Source organism: Pyrgilauda ruficollis, unplaced genomic scaffold, assembly GCF_017590135.1.
Source record: "Pyrgilauda ruficollis isolate IOZ18807 unplaced genomic scaffold, ASM1759013v1 scaffold23, whole genome shotgun sequence".
NCBI lineage: Eukaryota > Metazoa > Chordata > Aves > Passeriformes > Passeridae > Pyrgilauda > Pyrgilauda ruficollis.
This window is the reverse complement of record NW_024522539.1, coordinates 9627336-9648949: the sequence shown is the minus strand read 5'-3', so window position 1 is coordinate 9648949 and position 21614 is coordinate 9627336. Positions and strand designations below refer to the sequence as shown.

The following is a 21614-nucleotide window of genomic DNA, read 5'->3' as shown; positions in this document are numbered from 1 at the left end:
GAAATGTGGGGTGACACAAAGGTGTGCAGGCCTGGGTCAAGAAATGTTGTTTCACTGTCTTTTAGAAGCAGATATTCCATACTCTCCCTACGTCTTTTCAGTCTTGAAGTTTCAATTTGAAGTTTAAAAAATTTAATAATTAATACCTTACCACCTTTAGCAGCTTTTTTTTTTTTTAATTAACTGAGAAATTAGTCTGTCTTAGAATGAAAATACGAATTTTCCAAGCATGCAATTTACCATGCGCACTTTCTTCTGCACTCATGGATTTTTTAAGTTGCAGTACCCATTTATCAGGTTTGTAAATCAGTAGAGTACAAAACGTGATTATTTAGGTGGGTCTGATTTCTTTTGCAGACAAGATGGAATGGCCTCTGAGGCAAAAAGCTACAAAGCTCAAAACTGAACAGAAGATTTCTGGACATTGACAGATTCTTTTGCATGTGGCATACACGTGCACTTTTTTGCTAAAACACAAAGCAGCCTGATAGCCACTGGACAGACTGACAGCAACTGAGCAGAACAAGTTTTGATTCTTCTCTTGGGACCCAGTCCAGGGTGTAACTCTGAGGTTGTGTTCAGTTTATTGTATCACATAGTGACCACATCATACAATAAGCTGTGACAGTCACTCAGCAGGGCAGTTCCACCAGAGTTATCCCAGCTGCTCAAAGGGAACTGCTGATCTGAGTGTGAGAGGGGAGAACCATCTCCAGGGTCAGCTGAAGACAGAGACTGAGCTCTACTGATTTATCAAAGATCTTGGGCAATGAAGTCTTGATCCCGTGCAAGGCATTGGCACTGCCTCTTCTGAGGCACCACTGGCAGGGCAGGAGCTTTATATTGACATCTGCATTGCTTTGTACTGCCCAGAGCTGGTCAGTGCCATCCAATGAATGCACTTGGCAGACCTGAGGAACTCATTCTGACAGGGCCTGTTCTCAGAAAAGCTGGGAGGAAACTGTCCTGCCCTGGGCAGGGGAATACAAGCAGGTGTATGCTTAGGAATACAAGCCTAGCCAGATGTGCTCTGCAGTGTGGAGTTATCTGTGCCACGTTCCAGTGAACACAGAGTTACCTGTGCCACATTCCAGTAAAGCAGCAAGCATGGCAGTGACAGCCTCTGGCAGCAGGAAGCTCAGCAGGGGAATGGAAATTGTGTTCCCCATTTGTGCTGAGCTCTGTGCTTCCATGGTGACACAGCTCCAGCCAGCTCAGGCAGGGGGACACTGGCTGGCAGGCAGGAGCACAGCCACAGCACCAAAAGGAAAGCAGCAGTTAGGATTTTTTCTAAATTAAATTAAAATTCATCGGAGCATTTCAGTTCCAGGGAGCAAAATATAAAATATAAAGGAAAAAAGTGATGTGTGTGCCCATGTTACATCAGATTTCTGATCTACCAGCAGAAGAGCCCACAGTATATGATGGGCAGAGCTAAGTACCACAGTGGAGTGTCATTCACATGGAATGATTTCAAATTTATGTATTAAAATTATTTCATCTGTTTTTTTTTAAATCATATTGTTTGCACAGAAAAAAGTAAATTGTTTTTTCATTATTCTTTACAGTCTTGTCCCATGAAGAATATTTCCTAAGAAATGCATCTTTCTTCTCTAGAAGTTTAATATTAAATCTTTTTCTAATTCAGTAATTAGATTTCTAAAAGTGTATAGCTCCTCTAGATGAATGCAGCTTAAGCCAGCATCTAATTTTTGGAAAAAAAGTGTTAACTTTTCTTAAGTTGTACATTAAAAAACCTAAAGAACATAAAATCACTAGTCACTCCAGGAAGACTTGGCTGATGTGATTATAGAAATGGTCAGGAACTACATAAATTACATTCTTTACTCACGATGATATACAGCCGCCCTGTAACTTTCAAAAGCTTTTCCAAAAATACATTCCACAGAATTGCCTGAGTCTACTGCTGCTCTCTCCTTACAAGGTTTAAACTGTGAAGAATAATCTGCATATCCAGATGTTTTCTCTTTTGCCTAGATCTTTATGCTTTACTGTATAACCACTGCCAAGAAAGAAAGGGATCCATACTTGCTGTGGTTTGTAGTGCTGAAAACAGTAACCACGAGTTGGTCAGTTGTTTTTTTCATTTTGCAAAGATTGAAGACTTGTGCTTTCTCTAACCCTCCTCATGCTCTTAGTAGCTGGTTTACCTGTTAGTCTTCTAAAGCAGGTAACACAGCAGATTTACTAAACAATTAAGAGGAAGAAAATAGGATGTGAGCGCCTGAGTAAGTTAGGTACTGTTGAAAATCTCTCAGTCCTTAGTGTTGCACATAACTTACTTTCATTTTCTTATTCTCCATCTTTTGGTGCTATAAATCCTGGTAATTTTTGTGTTCCCAGCCATGCCTCTTACATGACAGACAGATGAATCCTCTCTGACCACTTTAAAAAGATACAGATTGTACCTTGCATCCAGCTCATTACAGTAGCCAGCACAATTCTGCATTTTATCAAGACTCTTACCATTTCCACTGATGATTTTCTTAAAGCTGCAGAGCCTGCAATCATGGCATAATTTGAAATTTCAGCAAAGCCAGAAACAGTTAAAGATGCTATTCAATGCAAGCTAAATTACAAAGCTGAATAAGCACAATCCTCCCCATTTATATATTTAAATATTACCATGTTAACTCCATGCTTTCTGAAAAGCAACTTCATAATTTTAAGTATTTCAAATTAACAATATTGCTCTGGGGTTTTTTTACGTCTTAAAAGCACAGTTATTTTTAAAATGGACTACTACCATGTCTTGCCTACTGTTTTCATATACCAAACTATGAGATTTCCATTTTTACTCCCTCCTTTTATTCTTTTATTCTTCTTTCCTTTGCTGCACTGTTCATATTTTTACTCATTTACACCCCCATAAGCTAATTCTCTTAGTGTCCAGTGAAGGCTGGAACAAGATCCATAAACATGTGCAGAAGCAAAGGCCAGAACCTGGGGCTGGGAGCTGAGTGCCCCAGCCCTGGACTCCAGACACATGATCCTGCTCCCTGCCTTCCCTGGCCCCGCGCTGCAGCACAGCCCAGCAGCACGCGGGGCCTTCCCACACATGAAATCCACACCTCCCACGGCGTGGGTCAGCTCCCCATCCACAAGATTGTCTGCTCAGACTCCTCTCCAAAAAGATCCCAGTGCACAAGAGGAGTGTCTGGCCAGGAATCCCACTTTACCAGAGGGGTCCAGCTTAGTACTGAACTGATTAAAACTTTAATGAGGCCGTTTCAGACCTGTTCCAAAAACAACTTCCTTGTGTTTGACCTAGGAACCTCCCAGGCACCACATCTCCTGCAGACACAGAATTAGGTGCTCCTTCCTGGATCCATGTAGTACCAGGTACCTGGTTTTCAGATGGTGCATCAGTGCCCATCAGTTCCTCAGCAGCCCCAGGTGGCTGCTGCCACCACATTTGACACTGTTAAGCCACAGTATTTTGAAACACAGTGACTTCAGCTCTGCAACAGGCATATTTTCTGTCTACTTTATGCTTTATTTCAACTAAGTATTCGAAAATGACTCAGTAAAAATGAGGCATGAGCATGACCACAGAGAATTATGAAATCAATAAAAGGTTCAGAACAATTCTGAAGGGATTTCGGTTGCCTACCAAAATAAAAGCCAGACACCATCTGAAATACGAAGTTCTGTCTGAGGTAACAGACAAAATGAGTACAGACAGTTCATTTAACAGAGTCTGAAAAGTGGATTGGGCCTTATAAAGTCAATGGGAATATCCTTATTGATTGCAACTGATACTGGATTGGATCCTGCTCATTTTAGGAGGTTGCTCCATGGACTAGAAACTACCAAAATTGCATCAGAGAGTGAGTGGCTTACAGGAATAACAATAAGTAAAATAAAACATCAACAGGAAATGCAGAATGAACATAAAATCGAGTCAATATGAAGGGTGGCACCACACAAGACACACTGAAGAAAGTGTTTCTGTTCAAGAAGAGATGTGTGTTTAGAATCAAACACATATGCAAGTACTTGCTTGAAATATGACCTAAACCTCTACTAACCCAGCACTACACCAGATTCATTTAACATAAAATGCACACATGAAGAATTACAACAGCCCACTCCAAATGAGCTGTCATTTTCCAATGCTATTCACATGATGTTGTCTCTCCCTCTAACATATTCTAGGGCTGGTGAATCTCTCTGTGCATGGCTAGTGGAAACACATCAAAAGTATTTGTTTGTAAGTCAGATTAGATCTCCCACAAGAATAATATTTCAGATGAGTTTTCTAAATCCGACTCGTTCTGTTCTCACTAGGTTAGAAAAGTCCCAGAGTAACTTATTACATGGTCTTTTCCTACTTTTTCCAAGTAGAGATCAGGAACACAGGTAAGCAAACTATTGAAAACAATTCTAAATTCTAATGAGATGGCATCTGAGTCTTGCTGTGTAACAGCATGGGATTTGCTCTAGGACATTTCTAGCAGGCCAGTATCTTGAGGCTGGGAATGGTTTATATTTTGCATGTCATTTATTTGTCATTGTTCTTTCTGTTCACGCTCCTTATTAAAAGCATTTTTTTCTTTTGGGACTACATTCATACTTTACCTCTACTGTCAGTCTTAAGTTCATGAGGTTCCTCTAAAGAGAGATACCCAACTATGTCCATTCAGTATAAACAGAAGTTATGTGAGTTTATTTATACAGAGTGCAGTGACTCTATGACTTTTTGAGAGTCTCTGAACTCTCCTTTTCTTGACTGGCACGCTCAGCAGTCCTGCAGAAGCCTGTGAATCTTCAGCATGGTTTAGATCTGTCCTGGAAGAATAGAGCTATTTGTCTTTGCCACATTAGAAAATGGCTTGCATGCCTACATCCTGTGCAATTAGTTTATGAACCCTCTTTTGTTATTTTTGTCATGTATTTCTGTTTTCACTTCTGATGTCTTATGAATCTTGCTAACACAATTCCTTTCTTCTCCTGCTTTCTTCATCTCAGCTGTGCTGTGATCCTAAAAACAGCTGATACTGAAGCTTTAGAAAACAGGGGGACTTTTGGAATTGACAAAAATTACTATATTGCAGTTTAAGGCATCAGCACTTTTCTTTGGTCCAAAAGGGTAACTGCAAATTCCTGTAGTGTTACATACAAGCAAGTGAACATCAGAAAAGCTTGATGACGTGGGAATACTCAAAACACATCTGAGTTTTCTATAAAAATTTTATATATGACAGAGTATCTCTTTTTGGTTTATTTTACATTATTTTTTCCCCTGTTATTTTCTTTTAGGCAATTTGGGGCCATTGGGTCACGTCTGACTGGAGCTGGATGGGGTGGCTGCACTGTGTCAATGGTGCCTACTGACAAGCTGAACGCTTTCCTAAAAAATGTAAAAAAAGCTTATTACCAAACGGATGGCCAAAGGTTAGCAGTGGATAATAACAGTCTGTTTGCTACCAAACCTGGAAGAGGAGCTTTGGTTTTTGTTGAGGCCTAAAGAACATAAAAATTTTAAAGAAACTATGCAGGGCATGTAGAACTGGCAGTACTTCCCGTGCCACAGTACATGAATGCTTTTTTTGGTTTGTATTGTAATGAGCAGTTGCTATTATCAAAATGTATTTCTGAAGAAGCAATTAAAAGAAAGCACTTTGATTATAAAAGTCTTTTTTTCCCCATATTAAATACACCTTTCAGTATAAATACTGATTTACTAAAACCTACTGACAGGGAAAACTGCAATTGAAATAAAGGTGATGATTTGTTACAGTGTCTCTCTCTTCCCTTTACTGTATTAAAAGAAAGATGAGGTGTGCAATGAGCTGCCTCAGCAGAGGGAGGGCACCTTGCAGTGTTTGCAGGGCTGTTCAGTGCTTTTCCTCTTCGGGTCCTGGACATTGTTTTGTTTGGAGTGTTCTGTGAAAAAGGAAGATTAAACTGAAGCATTCAAAAACTTGCTAGACATTTGAAGTTTTCTATTCTCCACAAGTAGGTTAATTACTGTTGTAATTAATTATAATATCGGAGGAGCACCTGCAGGCCAAGTAAAGCATTAGGAATACATTATGTTAAGTAGGACAACTTTTCTCCGAGTGATATTTCTTAGGTATCTTTGTGGAGGTATGAAAGTTTCAACAAAAATGAATGCTGTTCATGAGCTGTATGATGTGACAACTTAAGTGAATGAGCAAATAATGAAGTAAATGGATTTTGAGTTATCCAAACACCATACTCTCATACTTGAGTCCCAGCTGTGCATGTACATCACAGAACATTTGCATTTTATGCAAAACTATTATAAAGGACTAAATATGATCTGCTGACCATGTAAAAGAACAATTAAAATGTAGAAGAAATAATTAATGACTTTACTGAGCTGTACTAAGCAAAAGTAAGTTCTAAGTAGGACCAAGGGAAAATGTCATTGACATTACTGACAAATTCTGACCTTGCTACCATGTCTGCTCCTGCCATCTCCTTTAACTGCTCTGGCAGTACAGACCTACAGTTCATAACCTGCCTCCTCAGCAGGAGAAATAGTTGTGATTGCAGAAAGGGGACTGTACATCAGGATCCCCCAAAGATGTCCTAACCCTGCTCCCAAAGGGAAAGTCAGGCTCCTGTGGCCTCTCTCTTGCACAAACTTCCACTTCTCTGCTCTCTCCAAAGAAAACCAAAGAGAAGATTTGGTTGTGTCACAGCCCTTGCAGCCATAAAAGACACAGCAAGAGTTGGCCCTGGGCACGTTTTTGTGATGCTAAGCACAAGTTAATGTCCAGAAGTCTGCATCAAATTAGAGATCTCTCAGATTTTCTGTACATTACTCCTGCTAAACCAGGCCAAACCCAAATTCTCAGAAGCTCCTAATTCTGTGAGAAGACTCTGCCAAACCTGAGCACAGCAGATGAACAACAGCCAATGCAAACTACCAGATCTTTTCAGGAACCTCAGAGGGGAATGTCATAGCAGTAATATCAGTAGAGAAGATCTCTTACTTCTGACAACCAGGAAAAGTGGAACAGAGTGCTTGGGTCAAGTAAATCAAACACTCAAGAGGAAAAGGATGGGCTCTAGGCACAAGGGGGAGATGAAAAGACAGTTTGGAGGGAGGACAGTTACAAGGATGCATGTGAGAAGAGGAAAGCAAGGGCGAGGGAAAAGAGTTCTGAACAATTTGCAGAATTACAGAATGGGCTAATCTTACAACATTCCCTATTGCCATCTTTGAAACTTAATATCTTGTAACCCATTTCTAATGTAGTAGATATACTGTGCATTCAAATAAACCTGTAATTATAGGACCCCAAAAAGTAAAAAAATCAGGTAAGTATCTTCAATAATATGTAAGATAACCACAGATATTTTTAAGAAAATATTTCTATTGCTTTGTTACCAACTTCCTAATGAAATACAATCCGGAGCTTACTCCAGTGAATTCCAATTTATTAGCCTGTCATAAAAATGGAGTAGAATACAGTAAATACTAGGCCTTTCATTAAGATATTTGCATAGAACTTTAGTTCAGCTGGATTAATGGAAACAGTAATCAGCATATGAGCAGAATAAAAATATATTATGGGGTTTTTTCCTTCTTTTTTAAGTCGAGCATGACACACATGGTCATAGAATCTTCCCCACAACACACAGGCTGCAGTAAATTTAAAAAATCTTCTGACAATGAATCTTATAAATTATATTCTCATAAACAAAGAAAAGGAAACCAAATATAAAAGAAAACAGCACAAAAGAATAAAACCAAAAGTTCTAAACTTCTGATTAATCTCTTTCCCAGTAAAATTTAGACCTAACTTCCATGGAAAAACCTACAGAATTCAAACTATTTACATAAAAAGGGCACTCAGGCATTTTTATTTTCTGACTATATATAGGAAGTAAATATTTCTTTTTAAACAGACAAAAAATATGTTTTGGGGGGTTTTTTTGCTTGTTTTTTAAACCTTTAAAGACATGTTTCTACATAATAGTAAAACTCCCCAATGATCAGATCATGAGAATGATAAGGGGCAAAGATATTAGAAGTATCTCTAACAATAAAGGAAGAAAATTTTGATGAAAATGTCTAAGTCTAGAGCAGAAGCCCACGAGCATATTGCCTAAGCAAGACTTTCCAGGTCTGTATTTTTAGTAGCTTTTCCTGACTACCTTTTAAAAATCTCTTCTATAGCTAGAGTAACGCTGATTGGTAAATCAGATCACAGAATTGTTTAGGCTGGAAAAGACCTCTAAGACCATCAAGTCCAACCACTGAGCCAGCACTGAGAAGTGCACCACAAACCCAAGTGCCACATCTACACATCTTTTAAATCCCTCCAGGGATCACCACCACTGCCCTGGGCAGGCTGTTCCAGTGCTTTACAATCCTTGCCATGAGGAACTTTTTCTGAATATCCAGTCTAAACCCCCTCTGGTGAAACTGCTGATCAATGATGGAATGGCTCAGTGAGCACTTCCGCCAGGTCTCTTGGTTCTCTTGAGTGGATCCATCCGGCCCCAGACACTTGTGAGTGTTGAAGTCAAGTGGCAGTGAAATCACTGACAATCTCCCCTTGGATTACAGGTGTTTCATTCTGATCCCTGGCCCTCTCCTCCAGCTCAGGGGGTTTGGTACCCAGAGAACAACTGCTCTTACTATTAATGCCTTCTCTGCCTCAGTCTTTAAGTGCCTCTGGCATTTCCTCATCCTTTGTCTCTATGTCCCTGTACCCAATAAAGGTTAGCACAAGCTATGATTATCCAGGGAGTGTAATTTTATCTTAAGGCCTGACTGTAATTCATTCAATCAGGAGTTTAATCTTAGCGTGCAGTAAATGGGCTCTAAACATTTCCAAAAAGGATCTGGAATGGAGACACTGTTAGACATCCGGGTGCAGCATCATTGCCTGGTGCCATATTAATACCCTGTATTAGGGTAATCCCACTGACATGTATGTCTTCATCACTGCATTTGCTGACTGTGTCTCTTACACAGGAACACGCTCATCCTCTGAAATAGCACGAGAGCAATTTTACCATTCACTCAATGGGAGGGGATCACAACAGTGCATTTGATGTTTGCTGTCTTGGACACAGCACACACACAGACATATGGCAACCTAATATATAATAATTACTTACATAACATTTTCGGGAATATTGGTTTCTAGTTAATATGATCTGAATGCCAACTTTTATTTTAGCAACTGCTGAGTACTTATTTAGTATAATCCTTCTGAAATTCCTCTCCGAGTCCATGTGTCTCTTTAATAACATCTTGATATGTTGGAGCAACTGTTTCACTACAGCTTCAGTCAAGTGAAAGATTTGTATTTTCAGCTAACTACGAAGCTTATTTGTGTGCTAAATCCCAACTAGATCTAGTTAAAGATACACAACATTCACAAGAGTATCCTGTTCTAAAAAAAGATGCCTTGCAAATTATAGCTGTTCTGGGCAGGACTGACATAGTGCTCCCCGATTCTTGTCATTATAAGGTTCATCAACATAAAATGACCTCTCTAAAAGAACTTATACTAAAAAGTACCAGTAGCATGAAAACTGGACTGGTAAGACAATGTCATGAAACCTGTGCTGTGAATCATGCAGCACATTGAATTGAGATTGAGGACTAGGTATTGATAAGAGACTAGTTTACAATGCAGAAAGGACTACAGTGGGGAATGTAAAACTAACTGCAAATTGCTCGCTGTGATACAGCCCTGTTTGACAGATTTTCCCAGTGCACAGAGAACTGGCAGAGGAAGCACTGCCAAGCAATGCTGCCGACACATCTGTCCTCTCTCAGCTCTGCAGTTCAGCCAGTTCTTTCATCAAATGCTCTTCTGAGATTCAATATCTCATAAAATAGAGACAAGAGATTAATTCTGGTACTGATCTTATCTCTCATACTCTGCCCTGTGTTTTTGGACTTGTGTCACAAGTAATTGAGATTCTCTTAGACACGACAGACCACAGCCTCCCGTGACAGCTCTGGGTTCACAGAGACAGCTGTCACTGTGCCCAGGGCGGGCAGTGCCCAGCCAGTGCCCCGGACTGCAGTGCTGCCCTGCCTTGCACGGCTGGAGCTGCTACACTGCAGCCACTGCTCCTTCAGCACGTGTTTTTCCTCTGGTCACCTACGACTGTTTGACCAGTCAAACCTGTGTGTGAATGTTTTCTGGAGCTCCTGAGGCCTCTGCAGGTTTGGTCACTGATTTCAGCATAAGGAGGATTTACCCATCCCATACTCCCTGCAAACAGCTCAAGCAATACAATAACAGTGAGAGTTTGCACATAGAGCTAATGTGCCCAAATCTCACGAGTAATTTAAGGCACTCAGACCAAATTCATCATAGGTGTCAGACCTAACAATGGAAAAACTGTAGACAAGTAAAAAATGTTTAAGCTTCAGATGAGAAGACATTAAGGAGCTTTCAGAATTAATTGATCACTAAAATGCTTGAGATTGATTTCCAATAGCAATGCTTCCTCTACAAGCAACAAACTGAGGAAGATTCATACAAAAGCACTGGCTATACTTATTGGATTTTAAGTCTAATACATTTTGAGAACTGCTATCATCTTCTAAACATTTTTTTTTTGTTGGCCAAAATTACACATTAATATTAAAAGAAAAAATTCTCTTCCCACTGAAGCACAACTTTCTGCTCTTGGCACATGAGAATCAAATAAATCAGTAAAGATTAGATGTACTTCAGATTGAAACACAACTAGTGCCCAAGCAGCTGTCTTCTTTCCAGCCAAGCTGTGTGTGATTTGAGGTGGGAATAAAAATATCAGTCAATGATCAAGCCAGATGTGTGGGGTTCTTTTTTTAAAACACAAATTAATTTTTCAAGGGATACTGAAGCAGGTTTGTATGAAGCTCTTACAGCAATTCCTCAGGAATATTATTAAATACCTTATTTTTTTGCCAAATTCCATGTGGTGGAAGGTTTTATTCATGCTGTTCTACGTTTTCTGGTTTCTTATCTGTCCCTCATGTGACAAATACATGCTTTTTGGGTTTTTTTTGGCTGAGCTGTTTTGACATTGAGCAGGATTTTTAAATTGTGTTCTACTGATCAATTATCAACAGAATTAAATTGTTCTGATTAAATGGTGAGGCACTTTCTACTGACTTTCTCCCTGGGGACATTTTTTCCTCTCTTTTTCCTTTTCAGCCTTCTATCTAGAAAAGAATTCAGACAAGATCCTGTATATGAGGGGAAAAAATTTAAAAATCAGAGCACCACTTTTAAACATCTATAGCAGCTCCAAGAGTAAGAAGCTTTTTATGAAGGGCTGAACCTAATTTTATTTAGGAACATAAAGCTCTAACTTTCATAGCTGAATTAAAAAGTCTAACTGAAACCAGAAGCTAAAACCAGAACCAAAAACATCTAGCAAGGATTTACAGAACTTCTGTCAGATTAAGTTAAAGCTCCACAGCTGAATCATAAACTTAGTCAGAGCCAAATAGTATCTGTGAATGAAAAAATTTGGGAACAAAGGGTTAAAGGTCAAGGAAAAAGTACCTATTGGGCTTTTTTCCAAGTTGGTTATGGTCAAGCCTTGGCTCTACAAATATATCCTGTCAAATTCCTCTGCAATCTTTCCACAGCCAATCTAACTATGTCAGCAGCAAAATAGATGAGGAGCTCTGAATAGCCTTGATTTTAAAAATTATTTTGTTTTTTTTCATTTATTTTCAGAAGACCATTTGAGAGAGTGAGTGAAGGCCTGGGTAGCTTTTGTTTCTGAAGATCTATAACCCGATGATGGCCAGCGGGGAGAGAGGGGTCACTGGCTGCAAATGATTTTCAATACTTCCTCTAGAGGGAATAGGATGGTTTCTGGGAGCTGCTTCAGGAGCTGGACCTACAGGCCTCTTGCTATTGTTACTGAAAACCTTCAAAATTTATTGTGCTGCCTAAAAGTCATAAAATGTTTAACTTTCTTGATTATATGATTGCAGTGGTATGCCTTCCTAAGCTGATTTTTCCTAAAACAAATTAAATGGTTAAATAAATAAAAATTTTTGGGCAGAACAACACTGTCAAGACTTGTGGGATTTCTTAGTACCACCCTCAGCTATCAGCCCCTGGCCCATGACTGCCCTGGATGCCCTTTCTCCCTGCCTCAGCTGTGCTCATCCAGCAAGAACAAGCAGCCTGGCTGCTCTGGAAGCGAGGACACAGCCGTGAAATGCACACCAGCCTCCAGAGCTGACAGAGGGGCACACAGGGGCTTGCAGGGCTCTCCCCATCCCAAGAAAAATGGTAGGGACTTCACAAGCTCCTTCTGGTGAGCCTAAAGGTTTTGGTTTTCAGAGTTTGAATCTCAACTATCTGTTTTAGCTCCACTAATGAGATTTATTCTATTTCTATGTAGGTGGTCTTTTATTTCTTAAATGCAATTAACATACAGTTGTTGCCTGATGGTTTTATTTATTTTTGAAAGTGCCGACTACTGGACTTGCTTTCATAGTTCTCGCGTTTCCAGAATTGACTTTTGTGCTCCACAAGCCTATTTTCAGGAAATATTTTGTAAGAGGGATGATATTTTGAACTCTACTTTTAAGGCTGCAAAGTCTTCTGCTTTTTTCATTTCTTTGTCTGTTCATTAGGGGCCATCTTTAATTCCTAGATGTGTTTTTTGGAATCAAGTTCATTTCCTTTGAAACATACCATGACAAAAACCGTTAAAAATATTTTCAGACTTTAGGCAAAGTTTTATGTTTATTTTATGAGATTCTATGCTATATAAGTTTCAGGCGGGGCACTGAAATTCACATATTTGTCCCTTTCTAGGTTTTCTCTAACATTTTCTGATGTGTTCATTAGCTGCCTTTTGCTCATTACATAAATGCATAAAAAACTATCTGACCTGCTCAGCTTCAGCTGTATGATGAATAGAAGGTTTTAGGCTTTTATTCAAACTATAAAAAATTTCAACATTCCCATTTTTTGAGGATGACCTAGATGAGTGCTATGTAGTGTTTCCAACTCCTGAGCTGTATTACAGTCTTGATTTTTGTGATTCATGAATTTATAATTAATACTCTCAAAAAAGAAAATGGAACATTTTTGAAAATCAACATCATGCATATTGCAAACTACAATAAACATGTCAGCAAAAGTGGATATACTAACAGTTTATGGTGGCCAATTTGCTACTTTATTCTTTTTTATAAATGGACAAATTATGACTGCCCATTGTGGTCACATTAAAGGGAGAATGGTGTGGAAATTTCTGTTCTCAATAAACCCATAAAAAAGTGGATAGAACTTATTTTTAGACAGAATTGTGCTTATAATGTGAATAGTCACCTAAAATCTGCTGAGAAAAACATAATCAGTTTCACAAGAAGTCTAAAATTTTCTTTTCATCCCATTAGTCAGCCTAATAACAAGTTTTACAATTTGTCCTTGTGAAGTTCATAAAAACAATGACAAATATAAAAATGCCACACTGAAAGTTGAGAAAAAAAAAGTTTTCCACTCTTCTATATGATGTTGCGAAATTTGTTGAAGTCAGTGCAGTTAAAGTACCATAACACAAACTGACCTCTGAATTCACTGAATAAGGGCTGGCCTGCTGTAACAGAAGCTGCTGAGGTTTTACAAGCAAGCTGAGGCGTCCCTATGCTGAATATGCTGAAAAGCCATGGCAAACTGGTTTTCCTTTAATGTGTTGAGTGCAAATTCTTCAATATACAGAAAACTGAAATGCTAAGAATCCCCTGAGAAAAGGTTTCATAGAAACTCAAGTAAGTCTTCATTAAATCCTCCAAAAACATTGTAATTAAAGAAGTTCTATGTGTGTCAGGGAAAGAATTTAATTAATTAGTAAATCTTTGCTTGTGAAACCTCTTTGTTTTAAGATAAAAAGAACAAAGGGCTCTGAATATCTATACAACACAACAGATATGTCCTTTCTTTATTCAGAAGGATACGTGCCAGATAGAAATATGTCCAAATTCAGAAATTACTCTAAGCCTCCTCAAAATTTATAGAGATTTGGATCCAAAGGGTACAATTCAGGGCCATAATAGAACCAAGTCCATATATAAAGCTAGAATCCAGATATGAGAAGAGCTTCATTACAATCTGGGAGGTTTGATTTATGTTTCTCATTCAGCCTTATTCCCCAAAATCTAACAGAAATAAAGTAACCAAGCTGAAGTGCAGTCTCACTTCAGACATTTAAAATCATATGTTAGGTTAAAGGAAAACAAGATGAGGAACCAAACCTTTTTTCTGTATTTTTAAGTTTCTGTCTTTTAGGCAAACCACTTGCTGAGATTGTCTGCATTACTGTGGTCTGTCTCAGTCTAGAAAAGAGAAAACTGTCCCAGCTATTGTGGATCATAGCAGAAAAAGGAAACAAAATAAATGGGTGAGACTTGAGTAATGCATTCTTCTCCTCCCTGCCCCAGCTGGTTTAAACCACCTTGGCAAGAACTTCTGAAGAAAGGTTTTTAAACACAATACAGGTTGGTTGGGGAGTCCAAAAGGATATCGCTGTTTGTAAACTAGAGGACAATGACTCTTCAAGTCCAGGGGTATGACACAGCATTATCAGTACTGTGGGCATGAAGAAAGGAGGAAATAAAGGACTTTGGCCACTGAATTCTGAGGAGCACAGAGGTGCATTCAACTCTGAGCCGATACAAGAGGGCTGTAAAAATGGGAGAAATCTCAATAAAGGATATTATCAAACTGAGAAGACTAGCAGAAGGGACTAAGAAATTTTACACTCATATTACAAAATATTTCTACTGAGATTTTTTTTTTTAAACTAAGATTTTTGTTTTTCACCAAAATGAAGTACTGTACTACTTAATGGTGGTACCAGTATATGAAGGGGTCAGAATTTCTGGTAAAGATTGATGGCACTGATCTAGTATGCTACAGGAGACCATTCTCCATTTCAAGCAGAAAAACTGCAGATGACAATAGGCATGGAACATAAACACCTGCAAGCCTGAGTTATTTTAAAAATTAATGCTGACTTGTGTTCTATTTAAGAAGAATCAAGGTGTGTGATAAAGTTTTATCAAGAATTAAACTAGTGTATCACATTTTAAGCTGCCGTTTACTACAATCATGCCCTTACCTTAATCCAATTGATTCTTATCTCTGGCAAAAGCATTTTCCTTTTGTGAACATTGAAAGCATTAAAATATGTTAGAAAGGAGGACTGGGGGAAAAAACACGTTAAAAAAAACCAAAACAGTACAAATACCAGTTATAAAAGGATAAGTCCAACATACATGCAGCACTGTTCAAAGCCTCTGATGGTTTAACCTACACAACAAACTTTACGATGATGTTCACCTCTGGCGTTTCTGCCTAGTTTTTTTAATATATCACACCTAATATTACTGCAACTGCCAGATCAGTAGAGAAAAGAAACACTTCATCACTGAGTTTTTCTTCAGATACATGCATTGTTGTTTTCCCCCCATAATCCTCTGTATTCTGTCAAGCATTTTATAACTTGACAGAATATAATTATATAACTTATAGTTTATAAATATTGACAGAATCATGGCTTTTGTTAGCATGTTACCCATGGCACGATCCTTTTAAAATCAGAAGTATGTAAAGCAAACCTCTGTTATGGCTTTGGATTCCTTTGGCACAATATTTATATGTTCACAATATTCACTTATTTCTTCATCTGCCATATATTTCCTATCTTTAGGCAGATTTTTCCAAATTGAATCCTCTTCTAACAAAAATATAAAAATCATACATAGCATTTTCTTGGTACTTTAGGATGCACATCAACCTTCCAGTGAACTGTTAATAGACTAAATTTCTCCTTAGTACATTTTCCACACTTTTTTTCTTCCCAGACAAAATGCTATGCAAAGAGATTTCTCTACAGATAATGAATTGGTTAATGAAAAATGGTGCTAAGAAGGTTATTTGATCCACTAAAACACTAGCAATAAAATACAAATACTTAGATCTGTCTCAGATGTTTTTTAAAGACTGTGTCTGGACAGACTGGCATTAATAATCCTGGATTTCTGTGGTGGTAAAGGGGAGTATTTATCCAGTCTCACAAGGTGCATGTCTTTCTGTCTGTCTGTCCCCACCCCATCTGTCCATGAAGGGAAAAATAACTGTAAAGCAGAGGTGTGTGCAAAGCCTTTCAGTACCCAAAGGGGTTCCAGGAGAGCGGGGGATGAACCTTTTAGAAAGAAACAAAGTGACAGGACAAGGGGCAATGGCTTAAAACTGAGAGAGGGCAGGTTTAGATTAGATGACAGGCATAAATTCTTTCCTGTGAGGGTGGTGAGGCACTGGAACAGGCTGCCCAGAGAGGTTGTGGATGCCCCATCCCAGAAGTGTTCAAGGCCAGGCTGGATGGGGCTTTGAGCAGGTGGGAGGTGTTCCTGCCCATGGCAGGGCGCTGGGACTGGATGACCTTTCAGGTTGCTTCCCACCCAAACCATTCAGTGACTGTGATTTGTCCTGTGCTCCACAAACAAACGTGGCACTTTGTGCGGTGCAAGCCTTATGCTTTAAAGCTTCCCCTGGGATTCTTTTTACAGTAACAAAGGAATAAAATTATTACTGGAACTATGGTATGCAAACACAACATGCTGATAATTTTATGTAGATCTTCCGTGCCCTCATGTCCATTCAGAAAAGCTGTTAAAGAAAAGCAGAGTTGTTCACTTCTTGAAGATCTTGAAACAAGCAAGCAGGAGTTCTAACTTGCAGTTTTACAGTAAGTTGTCAGACATCCATGAGGACAAAGCCAGATCTTAAATGGGCAAATACATCTTAGCCACAGGTTATAAAGCAGATACAGATGTACAAAACTATCAAGACAAGAAAACAAAAGTTTGGAAGAACAGTGAGAAAAGCTTTACATTTTTGCATAACAGGAAATCCACTGAACAAAAAAGAATTACAAATAACCACTAACATGTCTCATTTGCCTTAAAGAAATACAAAAGCTCCTAAAATGAGAAATAACATCATTGAAAAAGAACCACAAAATGAAGAATTTTATTTCAAAAAATGTCTTTGAACACAGCAGCTCAGTGCACAGAGAAGATGATGGAGTTGAAGACAAAGAACTGCTAAAATAGAACTGAAATGAAAGCCAAGATGAAATAACCTCCTCAAGTTCTGATGCTGGCAGACAAACACCATTCAATAAAAGTTTTCCAGCAATGACAATTATCCCATAGGGCTTCAAAACAATTTATATATTCACAAGAAGAATACGTGTGAGAACAATGTTCCAGATTGCTGAAAATTAGCAAGAGGGGGAAGGAGGTACCAAGCACTTCCAAATCAGTTAATTTGAATTCTTAAAAATATCTTAGAAAAGGCCTGAGTTTCCAGATCTAGCCCAGGACTTTTTGAAACCCATAAGCATAGAAACTCTTTAGCTCCAAAATGAGAGCTTAGGAAAGAAAAGGGATAAAGTAATGTCCTGATTTAAACTGAATTACAATCTAACCTTACAATTTGGGGTTTGGAGACACACTATCTGGAATCTGTGTGCTCCATGAAAATCTCCCACTGCGTGCAGAAGTGACATGCACAAAATACACAATTGCATGGAAAGGTGCAGCAGCAAGCATGCAGACAAGGGCCTGAAAGGCTGATCAACAGGAGGAACAAATGGAGAAGTTATAGGTGCAGGGTTCAGCTCAGGACAAACACCCTCCTACCAGAACCCTTTGACAGAGTGCTGAGGACAGAAGTTTTACTGCCTCTTAAAGCCAGGAGTGATCTCAAATCCTTGCAGTGCTCTCCTGCTGTGCAGCAGTGTTTTCCCTGGAAAGAAAAAAGTGGACAGACTAGAACAGGATCAGTACCAACAGGAGGCTAAAGAAAAGCCACTGCCATCAAAGAGTGCAAGATGATCTGACAGAAGCAAACCGAGAAAAGCATGACAAAGAAGATGAACACTTTCTCCTCCTCCCTTGATCCTGAGAGAATCCCAGTGTACCAGGCTAAGAGAGACAAACAGAGGCAGAATCCAGCCCAGTTTGCCACTATAGCAAGCAGAGCACTGGAAAAGTCACATCTCAGAGCATGGCTGAGCCCTGCAGCCTCACAAGTCAGTTACAAGGTCTTTGTTGACAAGATTTGGGTACAATTTGGATCCCTGAATATCTGTCAGAGAGAGGAAGGAGTTCAAGATCACCACTGGTATCCTTTTTTTCCTTTACTGTAACCACCAAGCTCAGTGGTGCTGCCATCAAAGCACCCTCAAAGCCACACTTAAATGCACCCCAACATTTTCCAGATTGCTGGCTCTTTACCTGATAACATTATTCCAATTATGATTATTATGATTCCAATTGGATTTAAAGAAGGACCTACATGTCTGAAAGCTGACATTTTTCAAATTACATAATTTGATTTATTTAAATACTGACTCTTCCCACGAATTTCTCATTTGTGCTATATATGAGCACTAGATACTCAAATCCTTGAGAAATTTAAACTTAACAAGATGGCCAGCATGTCAATGGGACTTATTTTATAACTCCTATGACCTCACCCAACAATCTTTACGTGCAATGCAAAATAGCTCTGAGGTTTATTCCTCTTCTTTTTACATTCCTCTTCTTTTTACATTCCTCCACAGTAGACAAGCTCAGAAACCAATAGAACAGACATGTGTTTAAAAAGGTTAATAAGACTTAATTAAGGAAGACTTAATCAGGACAAGATAAATCCTGATTTTGATAAGCTTCTCATCAACAGCATTAACATTCACTTACAGTACAGTGATGGACAGTTTAACTAAAGGCACAATATACCCTGAAGAACCTTTTTATTACTGACAGTAATACTTGGATTAAAATTAGCACAGCATGATTTTTAAATCCCAAATTGAGGCTGCAGAAAAGGCTGCTAAAAAAGGGTGAGTTTTTTTAATACTCACAAACTGAGCAAACTTGATCTGGAAGTCATTAACAGATAATAAACATAACCTTCCCCCACTCACTCCCAAGATGCCATCTCTACAGTCACTTTTCAGCATACAGTTGTATTTTTACAACTTGTCATCCTACAGAGAAAAGCCTCACAGGCTTTCATTTTATCCAATTTTCCCTTACTGGTAAGGAATTACTGCCTTCTTTTCAACGGAACTCAGTTCCTAACAAGGGAAAAGAAGTGGAATGAAAGGAGAAGAAAAATTTGGTTTGCTTGGTGAAAAGGTTACAAAGTCCTCTTTAGGATGACAAAATTCATTCTGAAAAGAAAGTAAAAAGCTTTACTTTAAAGGTCAGCTTTAAAGTGAGCTGCAACAACTGCTCATACAGACACCTCATTCATGCAGCCCATTATGGAACAGACTCAAAAGAACCAAAGGCAGCCACAACTTCTCACAAGATCTTTTCTTACAAATTAAAAAAAAAAAAAAGTCTGTAAAAACAGCTTTGGAAGTTTTAAACCACTCTTTCACAGGAAGTATCAACACCCTTTTGGCATCCCAAACCAAATGGCTTCTTTTGCATGACAGTCTTGTAAATGAAATTGTAATCTGGTTTTCTGCATCACAACTCACCATAGTCTACTGTCAGACTAGGCTTTTTTAACTCCTTACTTTCCCACAGAAAAATAATTAATTTGAAAACAGTAGTATTGATGGGCTCATTATTGATGGGCTAATTAAATAATTTACATAAATAGAATTAAACAAGTGTTAAAGGTTCTATAGATGAGAGCCTGCTTTACTACATTAAGATCCACAATCTTTTATTTTGTCATCAAAAAACGCTGAAGAGCTTATCCTCACTATGTAAGGGTAACTTACCTTTTCTCACTGTGTAAGGGACACAAAATTCTATATAACGCAAACATTGCTGTAGACACGCAGTTTTGGTGATTGGCAGTGGGGCTGTGCCAGGCTAAAGAACAAGAAGGGCTGAGGCTTGAAGCCTTCTGGATTGGTAAGGTGTTACTCTGTATGGGTTGAAGTCTTCTGAAATTGTATGGTGATACTCTGTGTATCCTGACCATCTCAACTGTGATATATGCTGTAACACACTGTATTGTATCACCTGCTTCTCCTACTTGAAATTATTTGCACTGCAGCCTTTATGAGTCTTAGAGAAACAATGATTTGTTAAAAGAAGTAAGAACTAGTGAGCCCAGGAATATTAAAAGGAAAGATGTTCAGTACTGAAGGATAAGTGCAAGACAGGCAAACTACAAAGCATCAAATGGGCTGAACATTCAAAACTTGATGTTCAAGAAGAGATCAGTGATAGAGGGATATTTTGCAACATAACTAACACACCATTCTAACACAGTTCTAATGCAAAAGAAGAACTTGGTCAACCATTGGATACCACTCTGAATCTTCTCAAACCCTTAAGGAAAAAAAAAGAGAGAGAGAGAGAAAGATGGCTTTCTAAACAAGCCTACAGAGCCAAATCATGCAGGTTCTGAGTAAGAGTAGAACTAGATAATTTAAAAATCAATAAAATTTGCTATCAGTTCCTTCATATTAAAATGCAGAGTCTATTGATTAGTAAGTCTGCTTATCAGCAGATGAGAAGACATTAAAAATCAAAATTAACCAATTGAGAGTTTGTATGACTGTCACCAGATATCTTAATGCTGCATCTGCTTTACTCTACTTGAAAATCTGACTTCTCTTAGAAGAACAAAAAATAAAACATATCTGGGTTGTTTCCTGTTACAACAGAATACAAGAATAGCTGTACTCGGTCAAACCAAAGGTACACAGAGCGCAAGATCCAGTTTCCAGCTCTGACCAACATCGGATGCCTAAGGAAGACTAAGAACATGGCAAGCACACAGTGATATTTCCACACAAATCTCTCATGGCCACAAGCATTTTGTGGCTCAGGAACCAGAGGTAGTGACTCTATTTGACAGCTCTGTACAAGTTTCTTCAAACTACTTCAGTAATCCGTGGAACTTTTAAAAATTTAATATCTACAGTGTCCTTTGGTGCTTAATAACATTGCATAAAGACCCATTTTTCTTTTATTTTAGTTTAATCTGATATTCTGGTAGTCTTGCTTGTTTGAAAATTAGGGAATTAATAGAGGACTTCTTGTAACAAATAAAATCTTGCCATAGACAGCTGAAGACTTTTGTATATTAAGATGTCTTGCAAACAAAAGCTTGCTGATCTCTGAGTACACGTTCCTTTTCCTGATTCTGCTAATTTTATACTCCCAAACTAATACAGAAGAATTTCCATTTTCTGGAGTCAATATTTCTGAGTTCTTATAGTATAAACAAAACTTTAATTAGCACTTTTATCAAATATTTTGGTGTTAGATTATACTTTTCTGAGAGATGATTTTACATCTTTTAGCCAGACAAAAGTCACCTATTCTAGACAGGTCAGTGTGTTACCTGGCATTCAGGTATATTCAATCCAAAAGTAACCCAATACCATTAGAGTGTTCTGTGCAAGCCAGCAGTTTAATATCTTCCTGCTGCTACCACTGCTGCCCAGACTTCTTCCTCTACAGACCAAATATTGCTGCTATCAACAGAAGGATTCATTCTCCCCTCAGTTGCTTTGTTTCTTAGAAGCCAAATTTTACTGTACAGCATATAATAAGTTAAAAAAACCACCTGGATTCA

At 38.5% G+C, this 21614-nt stretch overlaps 1 protein-coding gene across 3 annotated transcripts in view; it reads left to right on the top strand.

Annotated features, from left to right (window-relative positions):
- GALK2 (galactokinase 2) overlaps window positions 1-5761 on the top strand; it is a 46727-nt gene extending 40966 nt beyond the window's left edge. For 2 of the 3 annotated variants that reach the window (XM_041469267.1, XM_041469265.1), the window contains 2 exons: window positions 4312-4383; window positions 5284-5761. In XM_041469267.1, the coding sequence (XP_041325201.1) occupies window positions 4312-4383; window positions 5284-5491 (280 nt within the window). In that variant the 3' untranslated portion in view covers window positions 5492-5761. The remainder of the gene's footprint in view (window positions 1-4311; window positions 4384-5283) is intronic. The other variant, XM_041469266.1, reaches the window with a different exon arrangement.
- The last annotated feature ends 15853 nt before the right edge of the window (window positions 5762-21614 follow it).